General features: G+C 42.5%; 1 protein-coding gene and 1 long non-coding RNA gene across 2 annotated transcripts; both read right to left on the bottom strand.

Moving 5' to 3' along the window:
* Positions 1 to 133: 133 nt before the first annotated feature.
* LOC116671573 (uncharacterized) lies at positions 134 to 5,370 on the bottom strand. The gene is made up of 4 exons (XR_004327306.1): positions 2,745 to 5,370; positions 1,818 to 2,364; positions 944 to 1,040; positions 134 to 224 (listed from the first exon to the last, which is right to left on the bottom strand). It is a non-coding gene; the product is annotated as an uncharacterized LOC116671573 (long non-coding RNA).
* Positions 5,371 to 15,502: 10,132 nt separating this feature from the next.
* Positions 15,503 to 16,934, bottom strand: LOC116671586 (putative protein TPRXL). The gene is made up of 2 exons (XM_032502938.1): positions 15,683 to 16,934; positions 15,503 to 15,588 (listed from the first exon to the last, which is right to left on the bottom strand). The coding sequence occupies exons 1-2, from the start codon at positions 16,932 to 16,934 to the stop codon at positions 15,503 to 15,505; spliced, it is 1,338 nt and encodes a 445-aa protein (XP_032358829.1).
* Positions 16,935 to 19,518: the final 2,584 nt, after the last annotated feature.

The raw sequence follows: 19,518 nt of genomic DNA, 5'->3' as shown, positions 1-19,518 counted from the left end.
AAGTAAACTGTGGGCCTCTATCAGACACAATGTCCACAGGTATTCCATGGGGACGGAATACATGTTGGACGGGTCTGTATGTCAAAACATTTTTTTTAACCTGCTGAAGAACAGGGCCCACCTGGCTTGACGTGAGTTGAGTCTTTTGGTGGATGGGATGAATGCCAAGTTTTTATGGTCGGTCCAGACCAGCAGTTCTCAGTTTCCAACATTGTAGTTTCTTTCTGCGGGAGACAATTTGTTGGAAAGAAGGCACAAGGGTGAAGCTTCTGGTCTGTGGGGGAGCGTTGGGAAAGGACGGCTCCCCCCCCCCCAGTCAGAAGCATCCACCTCCACAATAAACTGCAGAGCGAGGTCAGGATGTATTAATACAGGGGAGGTTGAAAACAGCTCCTTAACCCTCATCTTGTCCTAGGGTCAAATATGACCCGTTTTCAAAAAAAGATTAACGTTAGAAATATGTGAAAAAATATTGGAAAAATTGACAAAACTATGACAAAAAAACACTAAGTAAGTGTAAAAAACTTTGGAAAAACTGGCTAAAATGTCAAAAAAGTGACAAAACATCAACAAAAGGGATATAACATTGGGGATAAAAAACAATAAAAATGAAAAAAGCAAAAAACATAATACCTTTTATGTTGAAAAGCAACAAAAAAATTGAGATAGGGACAACAAAAGTGTTTTTTTCATGTTGAGGGAAAGACAACACAAGGGTTAAGCACAGAAACAGCCTGTTCAGCTTCAGGGGACCATTGGAAAGGGGTTTATGGGGGGGGGACGTGGGTCTAGTGAGGGGAGCCGCCACCCCGACTAAAACAGTTACTGAAGTCAACTTAGTAGAAAAATCAGCAGAGGTGAACCCAGTCGTTTGTTGATCAGAGCATACAGCCTCACCCCCCACCAACGCTCTCCCTCCAAGCAACCCCACTGCATGATGTACCTTAGAAGCCTCCGTGGAGGACGACAGTGGTCTCTTTTGAAAAATGAGTCAGCGCTTTGGACATCATGTCCGAGGAGACAGCTTGAGGGACTGGAAGCTGAGGATCAGAGACAGGTGAAGAACTGACGACAGACATATTAGGAACTTGAGAGGTTAGCAGGGAGACCTGACTTAGCAGTTGGTAATTAATACAGCATAGTATCGCAATATTTTCAGTTGCATTAATGTATCGATACCCAGGCGCCACGTATCGATCTTTCATTATGTATTATTTATTATATATGTGTTGGACAGTTTGTCCCATATTGCAGCTATAAAATTGAAGTGATATGAACAAACAGAGAAATGTTTCTTTTTGCAATAACGCTGGCTTGTAATGTGTGCAATACTCAACTGCTACTATTATTATTATTATTATTATTATTACTTTTCACATTTGCAACACATTAATTATGTTAATTATGTAAATACTGTATCATAATATTCCTTTAACTATGTAAATATCCCCACTCCTTATATTTCTTTATTTATATTTCTACTATTTGTGTAACTGTAACACAGAGTTTCCCTTCGGGGATCAATAAAGTATTTCTGATTCTGATAAAACAGATGTTGACAAAGTTTCCTTTTGGGGACGTCATTTGAAATTGGGAAAAATTAGAAGTTGGAGAAAAGATTATAAATTTGATAGCAGAATATTGCAATAATTTTAAAATCGCAATAATATCGCATTGTGATGATATCGTATCGGGAGACGTCTGGTGATTCCCACACCTAGCAGTTGGTGGGTGTGATCCATTACAGTACGAATGAGCTGGTCACGTGTCCCCAACAAAGCCCCAATAAAACCTTTTAATGTAACTTCTGTACTTACAGCAGCCGAGGACAGAAAACACACGGTAGGAGGACTCCGAGCTGGATAGGGGCCGAGGAGGGCAGGCAGTGGTGTATCCAAACTTTCTTTCTGGAATCCAAGCGGGAAGGTAGGAAGGCTTGAGCTTCTGGAGGCGTAGGTCTGGAGGCTTAGGTCTGGAGGCGTAGGTCTGGAGGCGTAGGTCTGGAGGCTTAGGTCTGGAGGCGTAGGTCTGGAGGCGTAGGTCTGGAGGCTTAGGTCTGGAGGCTTAGGTCTGGAGGCGTAGGTCTGGAGGATTAGGTCTGGAGGCGTAGGTCTGGAGGCGTAGGTCTGGAGGATTAGGTCTGGAGGCGTAGGTCTGGAGGCTTAGGTCTGGAGGCGTAGGTCTGGAGGCGTAGGTCTGGAGGCGTAGGTCTGGAGGCTTAGGTCTGGAGGCTTAGGTCTGGAGGCGTAGGTCTGGAGGATTAGGTCTGGAGGCGTAGGTCTGGAGGCGTAGGTCTGGAGGATTAGGTCTGGAGGCGTAGGTCTGGAGGCTTAGGTCTGGAGGCGTAGGTCTGGAGGCGTAGGTCTGGACAGGGAAAACATCACGTTAACAAAAGCACCAGGAATGTAACACTAAGACTAAGACTATGACTAAGTCTGGGTGAGGGGCAGGGAATAACTTTTTTTTTAGCAACACATTGAATTTTCGCTTTCTGTTTTTTCAGTGTCTGTATTTTGATTTCTTTTTACATTTCAGTACAGTCATATTTCCCTCTGTTCTTGTACTGGAAATGTTTTTGGACGTATTATACCTTCATTCTTGTTGGTATAATAATGGTGATGGTCAAATTGTCTAACTTTTTGCTGTTTATAAATTGTATGTAACCCTAACCCTGACAAAACAAAAGTTAAAAGGGGGGAAAATTGAGTCGAGACTGTAGTTTCCAAGTAGTTAAGCCGAGTTACCACACTGGTAGGTGCATCCATCTGGAGCCGGTGGTGAGCTTCGCCCAGGAAGAAATACTGTAGAGTTGGTAAGTGGAATAGCGAGCAGCTGTGCAGAGAGGTAGATTGACCGTCCGTACACACATACACACACACAGACACAGTGGGGGGAAAGGGGAGAGACACACACAGGAAGACAACAGCTGCCCACATAACACAGATAACACAACACATTGGGCTATAACATGTCTGGCACAAAGCCTCAATAAAACTTGATATAATCAAACATTCACCAATGCATTCATTGGTGAATTGGTGAGCATTCAATCAGCGTAAAAGTAACTCCAATGAACAGAGCACTTGAACACATCATTGAGAGGCTACTGAAAACTACTGCTACGACTACATATACTCACCATGCCAAAGACAAAGGAAATCAGTCTTGAGCTCAGAAAGAAGAGAGTGGAGGCTGATGATAAGGGAGAAGGCTATACTGCCATTTCCAAGCATTTGGAAATGGCAGTATAGCCATTCCTGGACATTGCAAGTACAAGGAGACACATTCTGTAAGAAACAAACCTGGGCGTGGTCGTAAGCACACGCAAGAACTCTGGAGAGGAAAATAGTCCGAGATGTCAGCAAGAAGCCGCGGAACATCTGCCATGAGGATTGTTGCTGACCTGGCCTCTTCTGGAGTTGATGTTTCAAGGAACACAGAGGTGAGGGCTCTTCATCGTGGTGGGCTTCAGGGCCATCGTCCCAGAAGAACCCCTTTACTCAAAGAGCGGCACATCACAGCCAGACTGAGGTTTGCCAGTGAACATTTGAAAGGTAAAGATGAGTTTTGGAAGTCTGCGCTTTGGTCTGATGAGACTAAACTGGAACTGGTTGGGCACATGGATGTTGTTTGTGTTTGCTGAAGAAAGGGAGAGGCTTTCAACCCTAAGAACACGGTTCCCACAGTTAAACATGGTGGGGGGAGCATCATGCTGTGGGGCTGTTTTGCAGCCTCAGGCCCAGGGAGCCTTTTTCGGGTGCATGGCATTACGGAAAAGGAAAATTATGTTGAAATTTGGAGGGATAATATGCAGAAATGTGTAGTTTATCCTTGGGTCGTTACTGGGTCTTCCAACAAGACAATGACCCAAAGCATACATCGAAATTTGTCCAACAGTTCCTGAAGGGTACCAAAACCAAAGTCCTGGAGTAGGGGTGCACAATATATCGAATCAGTATCGTTATCGCGATATCACGTTGCTCGATATCATTATCGAAAGTCTCGCGATAATTCTTTTTTTATGCGTCCCGTCCGACACGCAGACGGAGTTCTGAAGGAAAATAAAAATTGAGCGGAAGTGCGTAGGAGGGCGGAGCCAGGCTAGCGTCGCGCCTCCGCTGGAACATAAATCAGTGAAGAAATAGACAGAGACAAAACAAAGCGAAAGAAAGGGAGCAAAAGAAAGAACACAAAAGTAAGAAAATGAGTGTTGCTCAGGGAGAAGACAAAATAACAGGATGAAGAGGAAACTTTAGAGGCCAAAAGTAAAGTTGCGTCCAGAGCATCAGGTGGCTCTAACGCCTGACAACGGGAGCAATATAAAGAAGGCTGCGGAACGCAACAAATAGCAGAGGCTACAATGTTTTGGACACCTGTTGCACAATGCTGTTGGTAATTATTAAATTATTTGTAACTTTCATTAAATGTATAAGGGATAGGATTTTTAATAGTGTATACACTGACATATTGTATAGATCTCGAAGCTGACACAATCATATATTTATTTTATGTGACACATTGCAATAAAACTGAAAAATATAGACCATTTAAATAAACCTTTATTTCTTTTTCATTAGTATTTGTTGCTATAACTTGTTTTAATAGATACAAAGTGCTAATACATGTATTCAGGGCTGTAGTACTCGAGTCCGGTCTTGGACTCGAGACCGTTTTTCTATGGACTCGGACTTGTCTCGGACTCGGCCACTGGTCTGGCCCAATATGACTTTTGGTCTGGACCGAGTCCAAGTGTCTTTATTATGTTGATGATAATATTGGAGGGAAAGTGAAACCCAGTCCAGGTGGGGATATTGTTCGGCTTTTTACAAGTTCAGACAGCTAACGTTAGCTAACGCTACGCCGGTGTTTGCTAACGTTAGCGCACCAGCGTTAGCCTAGCTTACTAACGCTAGGTAAATATTAAGGCTGTTTTCGGAGTTTCCTATATCTGCGTCCACGTTGTCAACATAAGACATGTGGCGTTAGTTTGAGCCATCATTGTATCACATGAAATAAGCTTTGCGCCTACGAGATGGGTGGGTTTTTGTTACGTTATTAAAAAGCTAACTGGCTATAGTTAGCCCGTTTGTATGCTAGCGGACATTAACTAACGTTGCCGAGGTGTGTGTGTGTGTGTGTGTGTGTGCGAACGAACATATGTTTAATTACACGCTGTTCATTGTTGTTTAACCAAACTTTGTTTTCTGAAAACACATCTTTCCTATTAACCCACGTCCAAATAACATTTTCTGTTCTATAAACACGCTCATTTATTTATTTTATACTGTACAACCAGTAAAACATGTCCTGTTCTGTAGTAGACATGGTTATTATTTATTTATTCATGTTGTACCAGTCCAATATGACTGTCTGTTGAAATAAACCTTGTGTTGTAAAAATTTGTTTTAATTGTTATTAATCTATTTTTATGCGTTTTCCCATAACTTTTGTAATTTTACATATGTTTAAAAATATCGAAATTAATATCGATATCGCAATATTCATTATCGATATCGCAATATCACATTTTTTCAATATCGTGCACCCCTATCCTGGAGCTCAATCCTGTTGAGAATCTGTGGCGGGTGCTCAAAGTGAATGTCCATGCTCGGAAACCACGCAATTTGGACCAGCTGGAACAATTTGCAATAGAAGAAGAAGCCAAAATCCCTCAGGAGACCTGAGCCAACCTAGTAAAAAACTACTCTAAGAGCTTGTTGTCAGTTATGGCTCAGAAAGGGTACACTATTAATATAATATTAGCCCACAGGCCATTATGTATGTAAACCTAACCCCGACAAAACAAAAGTTAAAATGGGGGAAAATTGAGTCGAGACTGTAGTTTCCAAGTAGTTAAGCCGAGTTACTACTCTGGTAGGTGCATCCATCTGGAGCCGGTGGTGAGTTTCGCAAAGGAAGAAATACTAGAGTTGGTAAGTGGAATAGCCAGCAGCTGTGCAGAGAGGTAGATCGACCGTCCGTACACACATACACACACACAGACACAGTGGGGGGAACGGGGAGGGACACACACAGGAAGACAACAGCTACCTACATAACATACCACATTGGGCTTAACATGTCTGGCACAAAGCCTCAATAAAACTTGATATAATCAAACATTCACCAATGCTATTTAGTAGCTTTTGGTACTTGTTGGAATATAAAATACATTTTTAGGCTTGCTTTATATCAAATATAGTGAAAAATGGGCTGGTAAAAAATATTAGCCCCCATATGGATTTTTGCTTTCAAAACACACCTAACTAACCAATACGCAACACCGGTGCAGTCAATTGGCTTCCTAACAACACCTGAGCATTCACTCAGCGTAAAAGCGACTCCAATGAACAGAGCACTTGAACACATCATTAAGAGGCTATTGAAAACTACCACTACGACTACAGATACTCACCATGCCAAAGACAAAGGAAATCAGTCTTGAGCTCCGAAAGAAGAGAGTGGAGGCTGATGATAAGGGAGAAGGCTATACTGCCATTTCCAAGCATTTGGAAATGGCAGTATAGCCATTCCTGGACGTTGCAAGTACAAGGAGACACATTCTGTAAGAAACAAACCTGGGCGTGGTCGTAAGCACACGCAAGAACTCTGGAGAGGAAAATAATCCGAGATGTCAGCAAGAAGCCGCGGAACATCTGCCATGAGGATTGTTGCTGACCTGGCCTCTTCTGGAGTTGATGTTTCAAGGAACACAGAGGTGAGGGCTCTTCATCGTGGTGGGCTTCAGGGCCATCGTCCCAGAAGAACCCCTTTACTCAAAGAGCGGCACATCACAGCCAGACTGAGGTTTGCCAGTGAACATTTGAAAGGTAAAGATGAGTTTTGGAAGTCTGCGCTTTGGTCTGATGAGACTAAACTGGAACTGGTTGGGCACATGGATGTTGTTTGTGTTTGCTGAAGAAAGGGAGAGGCTTTCAACCCTAACAACACGGTTCCCACAGTTAAACATGGTGGGGGGGAGCATCATGCTGTGGGGCTGTTTTGCAGCCTCAGGCCCAGGGAGCCGTGTTCGGGTGCATGGCATTACGGAAAAGGAAAATTATGTAGAAATTTTGAGGGATAATATGCAGAAATGTGTAGTTTATCCTTGGGTCGTTACTGGGTCTTCCAACAAGACAATGACCCAAAGCATACATCGAAATTGGTCCAACAGTTCCTGAAGGATACCAAAACCAAAGTCCTGGAGCTCAATCCTGTTGAGAATCTGTGGCGGGTGCTCAAAGTGAATGTCCATGCTCGGAAACCACGCAATTTGGACCAGCTGGAACAATTTGCAATAGAAGAATGGGCCAAAATCCCTCAGGAGACCTGAGCCAACCTAGCAAAGAACTACTCTAAGAGCTTGTTGTCAGTTATGGCTAGGAAAGGGTACACTATTAATATAATATTAGCCCACAGGCCATTATGTATGTAAACCTAACCCTGACATAACAAAAGTTAAAAGGGGGGGGAAATTGAGTCGAGATTGTAGTTTCCAAGTAGTTAAGCCGAGTTACCACACTGGTAGGTGCATCCATCTGGAGCCGGTGGTGAGCTTCGCCCAGGAAGAAATACTGTAGAGTTGGTAAGTGGAATAGCCAGCAGCTGTGCAGAGAGGTAGATCGACCGTCCGTACACACATACACACACACAGACACAGTGGGGGAACGGGGAGGGACACACACAGAAAGACAACAGCTGCCCACATAACATAACACATTGGGCTATAACATGTCTGGCACAAAGCCTCAATAAAACTTGATATAATCAAACATTCACCAATGCTATTTAGTAGCTTTTGGTACTTGTTGGAATATAAAATAAATTTTAGGCTTGCTTTATATCAAATATAGTGAAAAATGGGCTGGTAAAAAATATTAGCCCCCATATGGATTTTTGCTTTCAAAACACACCTAACTAACCAATCAGCACACCTGTGCAGTCAATTGGCTTCCTAACAACACCTGAGCATTCACTCAGCGTAAAAGGACGCCAATGAACAGGGCACTTGAACACATCATTGAGAGGCTATTGAAAACTACTGCTACGACTACATATACTCACCATGCCAAAGACAAAGGAAATCAGTCTTGAGCTCAGAAAGAAGAGAGTGGAGGCTGATGATAAGGGGGAAGGCTATACTGCCATTTCCAAGCATTTGGAAATGGCAGTATAGCCATTCCTGGACATTGCAAGTACAAGGAGACACATTCTGTAAGAAACAAACCTGGGCGTGGTCGTAAGCACACGCAAGAACTCTGGAGAGGAAAATAGTCCGAGATGTCAGCAAGAAGCCGCGGAACATCTGCCATGAGGATTGTTGCTGACCTGGCCTCTTCTGGAGTTGATGTTTCAAGGAACACAGAGGTGAGGGCTCTTCATCGTGGTGGGCTTCAGGGCCATCGTCCCAGAAGAACCCCTTTACTCAAAGAGCGGCACATCACAGCCAGACTGAGGTTTGCCAGTGAACATTTGAAAGGTAAAGATGAGTTTTGGAAGTCTGCGCTTTGGTCTGATGAGACTAAACTGGAACTGGTTGGGCACATGGATGTTGTTTGTGTTGCTGAAGAAAGGGAGAGGCTTTCAACCCTAAGAACACGGTTCCCACAGTTAAACATGGTGGGGGGAGCATCATGCTGTGGGGCTGTTTTGCAGCCTCAGGCCCAGGGAGCCTTGTTCGGGTGCATGGCATTACGGAAAAGGAAAATTATGTTGAAATTTGGAGGGATAATATGCAGAAATGTGTAGTTTATCCTTGGGTCGTTACTGGGTCTTCCAACAAGACAATGACCCAAAGCATACATCGAAATTTGTCCAACAGTTCCTGAAGGGTACCAAAACCAAAGTCCTGGAGTAGGGGTGCACAATATATCGAATCAGTATCGTTATCGCGATATCACGTTGCTCGATATCATTATCGAAAGTCTCGCGATAATTCTTTTTTATGCGTCCCGTCCGACACGCAGACGGAGTTCTGAAGGAAATAAAAATTGAGCGGAAGTGCGTAGGAGGGCGGAGCCAGGCTAGCGTCGCGCCTCCGCTGGAACATAAATCAGTGAAGAAATAGACAGAGACAACACAAAGCGAAAGAAAGGGAGCAAAAGAAAGAACACAAAAGTAAGAAAATGAGTGTTGCTCAGGGAGAAGACAAAATAACAGGATGAAGAGGAAACTTTAGAGGCCAAAAGTAAAGTTGCGTCCAGAGCATCAGGTGGCTCTAACGCCTGACAACGGGAGCAATATAAAGAAGGCTGCGGAACGCAACAAATAGCAGAGGCTACAATGTTTTGGACACCTGTTGCACAATGCTGTTGGTAATTATTAAATTATTTGTAACTTTCATTAAATGTATAAGGGATAGGATTTTTATTAGTGTATACACTGACATATTGTATAGATCTCGAAGCTGACACAATCATATATTTATTTTATGTGACACATTGCAATAAAACTGAAAAATATAGACCATTTAAATAAACCTTTATTTCTTTTTCATTAGTATTTGTTGCTATAACTTGTTTTAATAGATACAAAGTGCTAATACATGTATTCAGGGCTGTAGTACTCGAGTCCGGTCTTGGACTCGAGACCGTTTTTCTATGGACTCGGACTTGTCTCGGACTCGGCCACTGGTCTGGCCCAATATGACTTTTGGTCTGGACCGAGTCCAAGTGTCTTTATTATGTTGATGATAATATTGGAGGGAAAGTGAAACCCAGTCCAGGTGGGGATATTGTTCGGCTTTTTACAAGTTCAGACAGCTAACGTTAGCTAACGCTACGCCGGTGTTTGCTAACGTTAGCGCACCAGCGTTAGCCTAGCTTACTAACGCTAGGTAAATATTAAGGCTGTTTTCGGAGTTTCCTATATCTGCGTCCACGTTGTCAACATAAGACATGTGGCGTTAGTTTGAGCCATCATTGTATCACATGAAATAAGCTTTGCGCCTACGAGATGGGTGGGTTTTTGTTACGTTATTAAAAAGCTAACTGGCTATAGTTAGCCCGTTTGTATGCTAGCGGACATTAACTAACGTTGCCGAGGTGTGTGTGTGTGTGTGTGTGTGTGCGAACGAACATATGTTTAATTACACGCTGTTCATTGTTGTTTAACCAAACTTTGTTTTCTGAAAACACATCTTTCCTATTAACCCACGTCCAAATAACATTTTCTGTTCTATAAACACGCTCATTTATTTATTTTATACTGTACAACCAGTAAAACATGTCCTGTTCTGTAGTAGACATGGTTATTATTTATTTATTCATGTTGTACCAGTCCAATATGACTGTCTGTTGAAATAAACCTTGTGTTGTAAAAATTTGTTTTAATTGTTATTAATCTATTTTTATGCGTTTTCCCATAACTTTTGTAATTTTACATATGTTTAAAAATATCGAAATTAATATCGATATCGCAATATTCATTATCGATATCGCAATATCACATTTTTTTCAATATCGTGCACCCCTATCCTGGAGCTCAATCCTGTTGAGAATCTGTGGCGGGTGCTCAAAGTGAATGTCCATGCTCGGAAACCACGCAATTTGGACCAGCTGGAACAATTTGCAATAGAAGAAGAAGCCAAAATCCCTCAGGAGACCTGAGCCAACCTAGTAAAAAACTACTCTAAGAGCTTGTTGTCAGTTATGGCTCAGAAAGGGTACACTATTAATATAATATTAGCCCACAGGCCATTATGTATGTAAACCTAACCCCGACAAAACAAAAGTTAAAATGGGGGAAAATTGAGTCGAGACTGTAGTTTCCAAGTAGTTAAGCCGAGTTACTACTCTGGTAGGTGCATCCATCTGGAGCCGGTGGTGAGTTTCGCAAAGGAAGAAATACTAGAGTTGGTAAGTGGAATAGCCAGCAGCTGTGCAGAGAGGTAGATCGACCGTCCGTACACACATACACACACACAGACACAGTGGGGGGAACGGGGAGGGACACACACAGGAAGACAACAGCTACCTACATAACATACCACATTGGGCTTAACATGTCTGGCACAAAGCCTCAATAAAACTTGATATAATCAAACATTCACCAATGCTATTTAGTAGCTTTTGGTACTTGTTGGAATATAAAATACATTTTTAGGCTTGCTTTATATCAAATATAGTGAAAAATGGGCTGGTAAAAAATATTAGCCCCCATATGGATTTTTGCTTTCAAAACACACCTAACTAACCAATACGCAACACCGGTGCAGTCAATTGGCTTCCTAACAACACCTGAGCATTCACTCAGCGTAAAAGCGACTCCAATGAACAGAGCACTTGAACACATCATTAAGAGGCTATTGAAAACTACCACTACGACTACAGATACTCACCATGCCAAAGACAAAGGAAATCAGTCTTGAGCTCCGAAAGAAGAGAGTGGAGGCTGATGATAAGGGAGAAGGCTATACTGCCATTTCCAAGCATTTGGAAATGGCAGTATAGCCATTCCTGGACGTTGCAAGTACAAGGAGACACATTCTGTAAGAAACAAACCTGGGCGTGGTCGTAAGCACACGCAAGAACTCTGGAGAGGAAAATAATCCGAGATGTCAGCAAGAAGCCGCGGAACATCTGCCATGAGGATTGTTGCTGACCTGGCCTCTTCTGGAGTTGATGTTTCAAGGAACACAGAGGTGAGGGCTCTTCATCGTGGTGGGCTTCAGGGCCATCGTCCCAGAAGAACCCCTTTACTCAAAGAGCGGCACATCACAGCCAGACTGAGGTTTGCCAGTGAACATTTGAAAGGTAAAGATGAGTTTTGGAAGTCTGCGCTTTGGTCTGATGAGACTAAACTGGAACTGGTTGGGCACATGGATGTTGTTTGTGTTTGCTGAAGAAAGGGAGAGGCTTTCAACCCTAACAACACGGTTCCCACAGTTAAACATGGTGGGGGGGAGCATCATGCTGTGGGGCTGTTTTGCAGCCTCAGGCCCAGGGAGCCGTGTTCGGGTGCATGGCATTACGGAAAAGGAAAATTATGTAGAAATTTTGAGGGATAATATGCAGAAATGTGTAGTTTATCCTTGGGTCGTTACTGGGTCTTCCAACAAGACAATGACCCAAAGCATACATCGAAATTGGTCCAACAGTTCCTGAAGGATACCAAAACCAAAGTCCTGGAGCTCAATCCTGTTGAGAATCTGTGGCGGGTGCTCAAAGTGAATGTCCATGCTCGGAAACCACGCAATTTGGACCAGCTGGAACAATTTGCAATAGAAGAATGGGCCAAAATCCCTCAGGAGACCTGAGCCAACCTAGCAAAGAACTACTCTAAGAGCTTGTTGTCAGTTATGGCTAGGAAAGGGTACACTATTAATATAATATTAGCCCACAGGCCATTATGTATGTAAACCTAACCCTGACATAACAAAAGTTAAAAGGGGGGGGAAATTGAGTCGAGATTGTAGTTTCCAAGTAGTTAAGCCGAGTTACCACACTGGTAGGTGCATCCATCTGGAGCCGGTGGTGAGCTTCGCCCAGGAAGAAATACTGTAGAGTTGGTAAGTGGAATAGCCAGCAGCTGTGCAGAGAGGTAGATCGACCGTCCGTACACACATACACACACACAGACACAGTGGGGGAACGGGGAGGGACACACACAGAAAGACAACAGCTGCCCACATAACATAACACATTGGGCTATAACATGTCTGGCACAAAGCCTCAATAAAACTTGATATAATCAAACATTCACCAATGCTATTTAGTAGCTTTTGGTACTTGTTGGAATATAAAATAAATTTTTAGGCTTGCTTTATATCAAATATAGTGAAAAATGGGCTGGTAAAAAATATTAGCCCCCATATGGATTTTTGCTTTCAAAACACACCTAACTAACCAATCAGCACACCTGTGCAGTCAATTGGCTTCCTAACAACACCTGAGCATTCACTCAGCGTAAAAGGACGCCAATGAACAGGGCACTTGAACACATCATTGAGAGGCTATTGAAAACTACTGCTACGACTACATATACTCACCATGCCAAAGACAAAGGAAATCAGTCTTGAGCTCAGAAAGAAGAGAGTGGAGGCTGATGATAAGGGGGAAGGCTATACTGCCATTTCCAAGCATTTGGAAATGGCAGTATAGCCATTCCTGGACGTTGCAAGTACAAGGAGACACATTCTGTAAGAAACAAACCTGGGCGTGGTCGTAAGCACACGCAAGAACTCTGGAGAGGAAAATAGTCCGAGATGTCAGCAAGAAGCCGCGGAACATCTGCCATGAGGATTGTTCCTGACCTGGCCTCTTCTGGAGTTGATGTTTCAAGGAACACAGAGGTGAGGGCTCTTCATCGTGGTGGGCTTCAGGGCCATCGTCCCAGAAGAACCCCTTTACTCAAAGAGCGGCACATCACAGCCAGACTGAGGTTTGCCAGTGAACATTTGAAAGGTAAAGATGAGTTTTGGAAGTCTGCGCTTTGGTCTGATGAGACTAAACTGGAACTGGTTGGGCACATGGATGTTGTTTATGATTGCCGAAGAAAAGGAGAGGCTTTCAACCCTAAGAACACGGTTCCCACAGTTAAACATGGTGGGGGGAGCATCATGCTGTGGGGCTGTTTTGCAGCCTCAGGCCCAGGGAGCCTTGTTCGGGTGCATGGCATCACGGAAAAGGAAAATTACGTTGAAATTTTGAGGGATAATATGCAGAAATGTGTAGTTTATCCTTAGGTCGTTGCTGGGTCTTCCAACAAGACAATCTCCCAAAGCATACATCGAAATTGGTCCAACAGTTCCTGAAGGACACCAAAACCAAAGTCCTGGAGCTCAATCCTGTTGAGAATCTGTGGCGGGTGCTCAAAGTGAATGTCCATGCTCGGAAACCACGCAATTTAGACCAGCTGGAACAATTTGCAATTGAAGAATGGGCCAAAATCCCTCAGGAGACCTGAGCCAATCTAGTAAAGAACTACTCTAAGAGCTTGTTGTCAGTTATGGCTCAGAAAGGGTACACTATTAATATAATATTAGCCCCCAGGCCATTAATATAATATAATAATGGCCTGGGGGCTAATAATTTTGGATGTCTCATTTTTGCCCTTTCTTGTTTTAACTCAATAAAATATCCCAATCAAACTTAGAGGACATTTTGTCTTTGTTATGTTGAAAACAAATATACTATAAACACTTGATGTTAATGGTCATTTCCATGGAGAAATCAAGAGATTTGTATAATTTCATAAGGGGGGCTTATCATTTTGTAATGGAATTAAAGCATCTAGGGTGTTATCAGGTGGTTGAGAGGATATGTGATGGTGGTTGCTAATGTTTTAATGAAATTTTAACTTTTCTTTACTTCAGTTTTGTCTACTCTCTGTCTATTTGGTGCCATTTTTTCTGATTGCTCTCCTTTTCTCTTAAATGCTATATAAGTTAAGTCTACGTCTGTCTGGCGTTGGCCTTTTTGGGTTGTCGCATAACTCTGAGATATTATCCATCTTCAAAACCTTTTCTTCCTTCCTCTTTATCTTCAGTCTTTGCTTCCTCACTTCCCTCTCCACCTTAAATTCTTGTCTGCGTTTGTACACAACCAGCTTTGTCCTTCGGTCAAGCAGTCGTTCTTTTTCCGCCATTTTCTTTGAATTAAGGGGACCTGTAAACAACAGAATATGAAAGGTTAAGTGTGGAGTCCAGTTGTACACTCACACCCCTCCCAAAAAAAATAATCAACAGATTTGTTTTGTCGCAAGTTGTTAAAAATGCATGTTGGTCTGGCAACATTAAGTGAGATAAGAGCTATCTTATCTTAACTGAGTTTTACAATTTTAAACAAATTGTCATATTGACAAGAAGCTGCTAACCTGGCTCTCTACAAAACTCCAAAACACACAGAGCAACACCTCTGATGAACACACTGTACCTTGTGTGTTTCATCCTAACATTTCAATGTAATGTAACATCACACAGTAGCCTATATTAGTCACATGGGCTGCTTCTCGAACTACATTTGCTTTCAATGAATTTAGTGAGCAATAAGTTAAATTTCAGGACTTTAAATAAAGGACTTTTACTTGCAATGGAGTTTTTTTACATAGTGGTAAGCATAAATGTAAGCTTGCTTTCTTACCGTGACGCAGGAGGTTGCGCTCATCCACGACGGTTGATTGGATTTCTCTAGCGACGCGGTCTATCTTGCGGTGGAGCCACCAAATGTAAATCCTCGAACGCAGACCAAAGGTTTTCTTCTCCTCCTCCTCGTTCTGTTTCTTCATCTTTTCACACCTCTCTCTTTCCCTTTTTGCTTTTTCTGTTGCCTCATTTTGTCTTGCATCCTTTAAGTTCCCCCTTTCACTCAGATGGATGGATAAAAAGCTATTAGCCGGCTCGTCGTCTTCATCAGATGAAGATGTAGAGGAAGGGCTGCTGCCACTTTGTCCATCCTGACTCAAGGTGGTAGAAAGATTGATCTCTATGAAGGACACAGGACTTTGTTGTCGCTGCCTCCTTGTGGTAGAAGGCTCGTCTTCATCAGAAGAGGAAGAGGGGCTCTCAGCCCTCTTTCTTCCTCCTGCCTCCTCGTGGAAGAAGGCTGGTTGTCTTCTTCAGAGGAAGACGAAGCGCTCTCACCACTTTGCCTGAGTTCCTTCATGTTGGTAGAAGGGTTGGTGCCAACGCAAAACAAAGAGCTTGCGTCCTTTTGTTTTTGCTGCCTGGTGGTAGACGCCTCACCTTCTTCAGAAGAGGAAGAAGGGCTCTCAGCCCTTTCTTCTTGCTCCCTCATCATGGTAGAAGGTTCGTCTTCTTCAGTAGAGGAAGAGCTCTCACCCCTCCATGACTGCTGCCGCCTTGCAGTAGAAGGCTCCTCTTCTTCAGAAGTGGAAGGGATCTCAGCTCTCTTTTCTTGCTGCCTGGTGGTAGAAGGCTGGTAGTCTTCTTTTGAGGAAGAGGAAGGGCTCTCACCACTTTGTTCCTTCATGGTGGTAGAAGGGTTGGTGCCAACGTAGAACAAAGAGTACACATCCTTTCGTTCTTGTTGCTTGGTGTTAGAAGCGTTGGTGCCAACATAGAACAAAGAGTAAACATCCTTTCGTTGTTGCTGCCCCGCGGTAGATGGCAGGTCGTCTTCAGGAGATGGAGACAAAGGTCTCACCATTCCATGCTGCTTTTGCCTTGGAGTAGAAGGCTCGTCTTCTTCAGAAGATGAAGAGGAGGAGCTCTCACTACTCCATGCCTGAAGCCGCATTGGAGAAAAAGGCTCGACTTCATCAGAAGAAGAAGGGCTCTCTGCCCTTTTTTCTTGCTGCCTCTCCGTGGCAGAAGGCTCGTCTTCTTCAGAAGATGAAGAGGAAGAGCTCTCACTCCTCCATGCCTGAAGCTGCATTGGAGCAAAAGGCTCCACTTCATCAGAAGAAGAAGAGCTCTCGGCCCTTTTTCCTTGCTCCCTCCTCGCGGTAGAAGGCTGGTCGTCTTCAGAAGATAAGGACAAAGACCTCGCACTCCATGCTTGTTTCCGCATTGGAGTAAAAGACTTGACTTCATCAGAAGAGGAAAATCTCTCAGCCCTTAGAAGTTGCTGCCTGGTGGTAGAGGCCTTGTTTTCTGCACAAGACAAAGGGCCCTCACCCTTTTGCCTGTGCTCCTTCACGGTGGTAGAAGAGTTGGTGCCAACAAAGAACAAAGAGCTCACATCTCTTCGTTCTTGCTGCCTGGTGGTAGAAGTGTTGGTGCCAACGAAGAACAAAGAGCTCACATCCCTTCGTTCTTGCTGCCCGGTCGTAGAGGGCTGGTTCTCTGCACAAGACAAAGGGCCCTCACCCCTTTGCCCTTGCCCCTTCGTGGTGCCAGAAGGGTTGGTGCCTCCACTAGACAAAGGTCTCTCACCCCTTTGTCCGTGCTCCCTCAAGATGGTGGGAGGGTTGAGGTCTTCAGGAGACAAAGGTCTCTCACACCTTTGTTTGGACTTCTTCGAAGAAGAGTACATACCTCCTGAAGGCCGAGGTCTTGCAAATGATTTTGGTCCAGAATTGGATCTAAGCATTTTCTTGTTGAATTGTTCGTATACTGACGTATTGAAACTGCAAGTACAAACACACAAACAAACACAGCAATTACTTCACTGATTATCACATTATTGTTTCCATCAGCCCACTAAGGAAGTTATTTCACTTAACTAAACCGTCTAACTGAACTTAAATAAACTGAGAAATATGTATCTGGTCACACATCATTATTGCACTGTACGTGATAAAAAAATGCAAAAGGTCACTTATAATCATAAGACTACAGTATAATGTACTTTAAAATAAATCAGTAAAGTATTAATGTATGATGGACACATACGGTGGTAGTCATACGTTTAAGAACCCATGCTAAAGTTGACTAAATAGAGGAATAAGAAAACAACTTTTGGAAATTGATCGAAATGTCTTAATTAAAAATCAAATGAAAAATCCAACCTTTGAGGACACCAATTTCTTTGTGAATGTTTAATGTATAATAAATAAATGTTCCTTAAAATACAGGGGGCATAAGTAAGTACACACTTAATTTCCCATAGAGGCAGGTAGATATTTTGGACTTTGGAATTAAAATAACCCAACATCATCACATACCCTTAACCATACATAGAGATAGGCATGGGGAACTTTCCATAAGATCATCTCTCAATGCAAATCAAACCAGCTATTAGGCTAACTGAAATAACACCATGCAAATGTATGGTAAAGGGTATGTGATGACGTGGGGTAATTTTAATTCCAAAGGCCAAGGGAACTTTATCATAGTATCCTGATCCATGAAATAACTGGCCTTTAAAAATAAAAATGTTCCTGCTTCTATGGGAATTTAACATAGGGGGTGTATTCTTATGCCCCCTGTATTTTGAGGAAGAACATTTATTTATTCACAACATATTATTCATTCACAGAGAAAATGGGTGTCCTTAAAAGTTGGATTTTTTTCTAATCAAGGCATTAAGATCAATTTCCAAAAGATGATTCTTCATTCCTCTTTTTAGTCAACTTTAGCATGGCTTCATAAACGTATGAGCACCACTGTATACAGTACATATATCCACTGACATACAACAGCTGCAACTGCTAGGCTACAGTGACGGACTGGGATCAAAAACCGGCCCTGGGAACATTGCTGTCTTTGTTTTCTCTCTCTTTTTCTCTTTTTCTCGCCCCCTCCCTCCCCCTCTTGGTGGTAGTCGGTGATAATTAATAATAATAATGGATTCGGCGCTTATAAAACATCTTGAAACTATCATAGACTTCTATTGTACACGGGTACATGGACTTTAAACATTTCCATGGCAACAGCGATTTATTGGACCAAAAGACGTCGTTGTTACGCTTAGCATTGTGGGGAGTGTGTTATTTCATTATTATTATATATATATATTAGTTCCAGATGGCCAGTCCGACACTGGGCTAATGATAATATAAGACAATATTTCTACTAGTAATAAAAAAAAAAAAAAATCACTACAATAAAAGCACTGTTTTCTACGACTAGCTTAAACACACCTTCACTGTAACACGACAAGACATTTATGTTTTAGATCAACAACCCACAGATCGTTTTAAAACAGGACTTATTTCATAATATATGTTTGAGAAATAATCTTTAATTCACATGTGATGTGAATCACACACATAATAATAACAATTAAAATTGTTTAGCAAGTGCAAGAGACAAAGTGCATTTGCATCTCCTGATCACAGCACATCTGATAGTTGGAATATAATTGCTAAAAAAGGTTTTTATTTATTTGACAGATGAAAGTAAATGTACTTCTTCCCCACACAAACAGAAAAAGTTGAGTAAAACAGTTAGTTTTAGCTCAGCTGTAAAGTGCGACTTACCTCTGCAAAAGATTTTGTAGAAGGAAGTCTGTTCCACCGTAGCTTAGACAACCATGGTCCGTTGTCATGTTTTTGATTTTAAATAAAAACATTTCAGTCTACGTCTACGTCTAGTTACGTCTAGTCGCGCATTACACGTTCTGATTGGACCTCCGTTTGAGAGTAGACAACCAATTAGAAACGTAGGATTCGCCGATTTCAGACAACCAATCACATTAAAAGCTGAACCTGCCGCTGACGTCAACCGAGGTGTCTGACGACCGTAGCCTACAGTATTTCTGTTAAGTCTTAATGAAATAATTTTTTTAATAACACTCACTGCTTATATTTTTACTAAGCATAAACTAATGAATTCTTTATTACACTCAATGTTTAGGTACTGCCCAGTACTTAAACATTGACGGGAAAGCTAGTTAGCTAATGGTATCAACTCAAGCTAGCTATAGCCAGGTTAACTAGCTAGCTAGCTATTAGACTGTTGACAGGTAACGTTAGCTTAACGTTAAAGTTACCGCTGAGTCATTATAAATAATGCCTTACATTTTTATTTGTTGTGTATCCACTACGGTATATTGTTAATAGTGTACGCCGGTTACCTTAAGGCTACTGCTAATGTTAGTTAAATGTCAGTGTCTTGGTCAAATCTCCGTCCTCGGCTACTCGGAGGCCTTTTAAATTAGATTGTATTTGTTAGCT

Source organism: Etheostoma spectabile, chromosome 21, assembly GCF_008692095.1.
Source record: "Etheostoma spectabile isolate EspeVRDwgs_2016 chromosome 21, UIUC_Espe_1.0, whole genome shotgun sequence".
NCBI lineage: Eukaryota > Metazoa > Chordata > Actinopteri > Perciformes > Percidae > Etheostoma > Etheostoma spectabile.
This window is presented reverse-complemented; position numbering and strand designations above follow the sequence as displayed.

Bases quoted from the DNA above. Each gene is read 5' to 3' on its own strand.
- LOC116671586 (XM_032502938.1), bottom strand. From the start codon at position 16,934: ATGTACTCTTCTTCGAAGAAGTCCAAACAAAGGTGTGAGAGACCTTTG. The intron at 15,589-15,682 runs GTGAGGCGTCTA...GAAGGAACTCAG, and splicing joins TTCTTCCTCTTCTGAAGAAG to GCAAAGTGGTGAGAGCGCTT.